The 6371-nt window shown below is 45.7% G+C and overlaps 1 protein-coding gene across 1 annotated transcript in view; it reads right to left on the bottom strand.

Moving 5' to 3' along the window:
- Positions 1–4518, bottom strand: part of LOC121684018 (vomeronasal type-2 receptor 1) — a 5514-nt gene extending 996 nt beyond the window's left edge. The window contains exons 1-6 of the mRNA XM_042063936.1: positions 4236–4518; positions 3324–3615; positions 2157–3044; positions 1692–1919; positions 1392–1515; positions 1–561 (exon numbers count right to left, since the gene is read on the bottom strand). The exon at positions 1–561 is cut by the window's left edge and continues 996 nt beyond it. Of these exons, the coding sequence (XP_041919870.1) occupies positions 1–561; positions 1392–1515; positions 1692–1919; positions 2157–3044; positions 3324–3615; positions 4236–4477 (2335 nt within the window). The 5' untranslated portion in view covers positions 4478–4518. The remainder of the gene's footprint in view (positions 562–1391; positions 1516–1691; positions 1920–2156; positions 3045–3323; positions 3616–4235) is intronic.
- Positions 4519–6371: the final 1853 nt, after the last annotated feature.

Genomic DNA, 6371 nt, shown 5'->3' with positions numbered 1-6371 from the left:
TGCACACCACTGCCATCGCCCGCTGGTGGGCCGGCTTGAGGGCGTCCGCGTCAGTCTTGGGCGCAGGGGGAGCCGGCGTGGTCTGCACGACGTCCGGGCTCTGCTCGGCAGCGGCGGCGGCTGCTGCTGCTTTGGCGGCGGCCTTTGCGGCAGACCGGACTTGCTTGATGGCACGGGCGCGGAGCATGAGGATGACGGACTTGCCCATGATGGAGGAGAGGCAGAGGGCGAAGCCCAGGGCCAGGGCCACCTGGCTGGTCATGCACGACCAGGGATGCGGCTCGCCGAGGAAGACGATGGAGCACAGGAAGGTGACCACCAGCGAGAAGAGCAGGAAGAAGCTGAGCAGCGCGTCGTTCACCTGCACCATGGGCGTGCGCAGGTGCACCAGGAACACGCCGGCCACCACGATGGTCACCAGCGCCCCGAACGCAGAGATCGCAATCAGCGTGATGCCCAGGGGCTCCCCAAAGTCCAGGAACTCAATGGTCTTTGGCACGCAGGTGTCACGATTGGCATTGGACCAGTAGTCCTCACTGCACTGGATACATGCTCGAGAATCTATGGAGAGAGGCCAGAAAAGAGACCAGACAAAACATTTAAGGGGATAGACTGTCAGGTGCGAGTCAGTATTTTGATGGTCGTTATGGTGTCTGGCGAGGGGAGCGTCACATGATACGGGGTGGGCTGTGTTTGTGTAAGTTCATTTGTGCTCAGGCACAGCTGCTGCACTGCATTGGGTGTATGACTTCATACAGCACACAATCCCAAAGTGGCACATACATAGAGCATGAACAGGACTTCGACTACACTCACACACACACACACACACACACACACACTCACACTCACTCACATACACTCACACTCACTCAAATTCACACACACACACACAAACACACACACACACACACACACACACACACACACACACACACACAAACACACATATACATATGAAGATTTATTTATCTGATGTGTTTTTGCTTAATTCTTCTATTTTGATCTCTTTGTTCAATTCATATATAGCCATTTTGTACTGTACTATATTCATTTGTTTTCATTTGTAAAGCGTTTTGGATCAGCTTTTGTTGTGTTAAATGTGCTCTATAAACTGACTTGACTTGACTTAACCATGTGAAGTCCTCCTGTGTCCTGTTAGCAGCAGTGCAGACAGGATACAGCTGACATACTATATGCATGCAAATAATGAGCAAATAGATATAGTATCTATTAAAAATCTATTAATAGATATTGGCTCTGCGAGTAACCAAAACTATTCTATCCTCAACTTGCACATAGTAATGTCAACTACTAAGATCATACTACATGACCAGACCACTTATACATTTTTGAGCCTTTTTTGCACTCTGATGAGTTTGCCCAGTCACCTGTAGTGTTACTGATTTCTCCATCTGCACAAGGGATGCAGTCAAAGCAGCAGACGGGCTCCCCCTGCCTGATGCCTTTCCTGGTGCCTGGTTGGCATATCTCACTGCACACAGAGTGTGGTACCTAGAAACAACCAGCAGAGGGCACCATAGACCTAATGAGACTCATGAGTGTTTACATGGTCAAGTCTGCGCTGCACATGTGATCTGACCAGACATATGATAGGCATTACTGGCACCACCCAATTAAATGTGGGCATTATGGACAAAGGTAATGACGGACATTATGTCCCCACTGACCTCTAGGACGTCATTGTTCCAGATGATGGAGGCATTGTTTATGGTCATCCTGGAGTTGTCTGGAGCGGTGCTGTTGTAGAAGCCGACCTGTACGTAAGAGAGCTCCCCCGCTGGGGTCATCTGCCAGTTGATGATGTCATACAGGCCATCCACATCTCCGTCTTTGAATTCAAACCTCTCACCCGTGTGCCGTACAACGAATTGGACGTTTTTCAAGTAGTACATCAACTTCAGGGCGAAAAAAATGAGCATAGTTAGCATAATGGTACACATGCCGTTGCACAACAAACCACATGAAGACTTTGCTGTTGTGGCCATGTTAAGTGTGTATGAGTATGTCTGAATGTACATCATCCGTATGTGTCTCAGTGTGCCTGTATTCATGGTTTGGGGGGGACTGTGTGGACTGAAGTGCATGTGTTTCTACTGCGCAACCCATTACCAACAGCATACCCAGCCACCCACCTGCCAAGGTTCAAAGTTGTCAATGTCTGCGCAGGTCCCGTTCTCAAAGGGCCCTTTCCCTGGCTCACAGTGCTCTAGGTTGTGCAGGGCATGCGCTACAGTGTAGACGGCCTTGTAGACGCTGTAGGTAAGCCGCAGCTGGGATACGTCTGTGTAGGTGTTGTTCAGATGCTGCAGGGACTCACGGCCTGAGCACAGGCCCTCTGGCACCACCCTGGCCACTGCCCGGGTCGCCGTGGTGTTGCCGGCCTCCAGGGCCGCCCGCACAGCCCTGGCCTTGCCGTTGCGCAGGGCACGGCCGTAGTCCAGTGTGCAGTTGAACGCCGTCTCCCAGAACTCCTCGGTGAGCGGGTGCTCGTACGGGTCGATGTTCAGCAGGTGGGCCTGCAGGCCGGGGATGTCGGCGTGGCGCAGGCCGAAGCCCAGCGTGCCACCCAGCACCTGCTGTATGCCCGGGTGGCGCGCGATGGCTGCCGAGGTGACCCAGGCCTCGCTGGCAATCCACGTGCGGTTGGTGACATTCTGCCGGAGCAGCTCGTCCAGCAGCGGGCTGAGGTCCACGTCCGAGGAGAAGACTACGACGATCTTGGCAGTGGACTTCACCACTGCCTGCACGATCCGTTGGATGTCCTCGGACGAGCTGAACTTGGGCAGTGTCTCGGAGAAGGAGATGCACACGCCCGCCTCCTCCACCTGCTCCTTGAACTCCTTGATGCCGTACTTGCCATAGTCGTCATCAGACGCTATAGTGCCCACCCACGTCCAGCCGAAGTGCAGCACCACCTGGGCCATGGCTGAGGACTGGTGGACATCACTGGGGATGGTGCGCAGGAACGTGGGGAACTGGAACTGACTCTCCAGCACAGAGCAGGACGATGAATAACTCACCTGCAAATGATTATCATGAAATATACAATGGGATGAAAATATAGAATGATAATATAGGGTGTGCTGACGCATCTTAAACAAAACTGACGAAATGTTATGGAATCCTATATCATGTGACTATAATACATTAGAATTTCAGTGAATTTATTATGTTAGAAGTATATATGATATATTTGATATTGCATTGTAAAAATCACAGGCCTACTTAATACATAAAGTAATATGATGTCAGATGTGATTATGTCTTCTGTGAAAGAGTGGTCATGTCATGTTCTGCACCTGAGGGAAGTAGTAGAGGCCTAGGATGCGAGCTGTGGCGATGGAGAGGTCAGACCCGCCCGCCCCCACTAGAGCAGCCAGTGGGGGTCCAGAGCCACAGCGGTAGTTGGGCACGGCCTCGTCCTGCCCTGTGAGGTAGGTCAGGGTGCCCTCCACTGCTTTGGAGATGGTGAAGCACGAGTCATAGATGACGTAGCCCAGATCTGTCTCTGGCAGGAGGTCTGGACTAGCATTTATTTCCTTAATGGCAAACAGCATGGTCTGTGTCCAGCGGAAGGCACGGAAGTTAAATCTGAGGGGTTAATAATTTCATCAAAATATAGACCAAGGATATACATTATCTAGCCTATGACAAATGCAGGAATCCAAGTGCCACATTAAAACATTTTATCAGTTGTTTAATTCATTATTCAGTTTTCTTAGAAAGTCATAAATACTATTTAATTCTATTGATTATTCCATCTGTTGGAGGCAATGGTAATAGCGCAGTGTCTTTTGTTGGGTGTAAAATATAATTTTAGCCACCAGATGACGCCAAATACATTCAAGTAAATGAAAAGTCTTGAAGTGAAAGTCTGTGAAATCAATAGATTGGTGCTGGTTATTGTGGTGCATAAATCGTGGCTGTCATTTGATTAGTCAGTGAGAGACGCAATTTAATTGGTTCTACGTCAGATGCGGTGGTCTGGCATGACCACTTGGTTCTTTATCGTAATAGGCAGACAAGATGACAAGATAGAGTAGGCCTAACGGACATTGATATGAGACGCAACAAGATTAGTCTATTTTTACTGAGAATAAACCATAAAGAGATTCATAAAGATTAACTAACAAAGCAGTGAAATGACAACAAAACATCTATGCCCATGTAAAGTCTCAAACCAATGTCACGCAAGATCATGATATTCTTACCCTTCGCATCCAGTCGATACAGGTTCCGATGTCGTGTTGCTAGCAGTTGAAGCAAGGTGGTTGTGAACGGAAAACATGCCGCCTATGACCACCGTTTTCTTTTCCACACTTTTATAACCATTTAAATTGAATTTGGCCTTCAATTTACAACTCGCCTGCGCGTCAGCCGTTGTGCAAAAATAAATAACTACTATAGCATAAACTAGTAACTTACATTTAATCTCATACCCCCTGAACTCCATGTCAGTGAGTGAGAAGTAAAGCCTACCTGTTGCGGATACAATAGAGCTTGCACTGATAATTGTTTTCACAGGTAGCGGCACCTTCATCATTTCCCAAGGGACTTTTCCTGTTGCATAAGTCAACCGCAAGGCTGTGCACAGATTATGTTTCATGATTTTATTTCTAGACTTTATGTTGGCTATGGGTAGTCTATATGTGCAAAAATAATATTATTAATAAAAATCAGGACATGAAGTTCACATTACAGGTGTTGAGGTCAGTTGTTGCACAGTGAGACCACTAATGTAGACTAGGCCTCCCACTACTAACCAACTCCTCCTCCATCACTACAAGTCTGCTACTACTAGGCTAACAATAATGATAATATTAAAAATAATAATAATTATGATGATGATAATGATAATATAATGTTGTTGTTTTGATAGCTTTCTGTAGCCATACCAGTGTTGTACCTACAACAAGAACACTTTTTCTTGTTGTAGGTACAAGAAAAAAGTTTCCTGAATAGCCAACACACTCTGACCTAGAAGCCTTCCTGCCTAGCTTAATTAAATTTTCAGAACTGGAACAGACAGCCATATGGGACTTGACCTATCAAACAATGCATTAATTAACACATTCGAGAAACATTTGAGTGACTATCAAAACATAAAATGCTAGGGGATCCAAATTAATTACATAGTGCATGCAGTGGCTTGCAATGACTCTGCTTGAAAGCCCACTTGTTATTAGGCAAGCTTTCCCCTGATGTGGGTAGCATGGTAATGGTCTCCATACAGTATCGCTACCATCCTCTGGGATGGAGTTGTTTAGACGTTGTGCTTGTCACTACTCGTCCTTCAGTGAGACGTGAGTCTCACACCTGTGCCCTGATGTGTCAGGGGAGCGGGGGAATCAGGGAGAGTGCACCTGCAGCCAGGGTTCAGCTGTCAGTTGTTTATGAGACAATGATGTCAGGGGGAAAATATTGTAATAACCTTAAAAGAGAATGATTTAATTCTACAAAATTATAAAATATAGAGAAATACATTGTGAACATAATCACATGTTCTGGATAAACTGATGAATTAAGATGCACACATAACAAAAGCTTAGTTTCTATGTCAGCTAGTGGGGAATGTTAAAAGAACAGAGGAGATGGTTTTCGATTCTAGAGGAGTGGTCTGAGGCCTGTGGTCATCCACAATGAAACCATCTCACTCACAGTGTTACTGTTTTTATTGATAGTTCACTGACCAGGAGCACACATTGATTCTGTTGCACACATTTTGTCTGGATTTCTTGCAGCAACTTGACCAGAGGTTTATGGTAGGCTTTTATCAGGTGATCTTTGGGATTTTAATCAGAAATGTTAAGCAAAAAAGATTATATAACCTATCCATCTCACATGCCACACATTGAGTAACATATAGTGCCATTGGAGAAAAGGTTTAGAATATGCATTATATAAATTATATGCAATTATTACATCTTAGTTATTAATTATTATAAATAGTCAAAAGGTTGGACATGTCTATTTTTTATATCTTTTACATTTCTTTTTTTAGTTTTGAAGGCCAAAATCATGAAATGACACACATGGGATTACGTAGTAAGCAAATAGTAAGCAAAAAGGTGAAAAAGCAATATGTGTAATATTAGGCCCATGAAATGGTTTTCCAACTGTCCTGAAGAAGTTCCCATACATGTTTAGCACTTGTTGGCTGCTTTTCTTTCCCTCATGTTAATTAAAAAGAATACTAGGTGACTCTCTAGCTTGTGAGGTCAAGGTTACATGGGGTCCTACAAGTACTGATTATGGTACGTGGGGTCAATAATCAAGGTCACATGGAGTCTTCTATGAAATACAGGGTTTGCGCAATATTGGCTGAATGGTTTGCCATATGTTCATCA

This window comes from Alosa sapidissima, chromosome 15 (genome assembly GCF_018492685.1).
Source record: "Alosa sapidissima isolate fAloSap1 chromosome 15, fAloSap1.pri, whole genome shotgun sequence".
Lineage (NCBI taxonomy): Eukaryota > Metazoa > Chordata > Actinopteri > Clupeiformes > Clupeidae > Alosa > Alosa sapidissima.
This window is presented reverse-complemented; position numbering and strand designations above follow the sequence as displayed.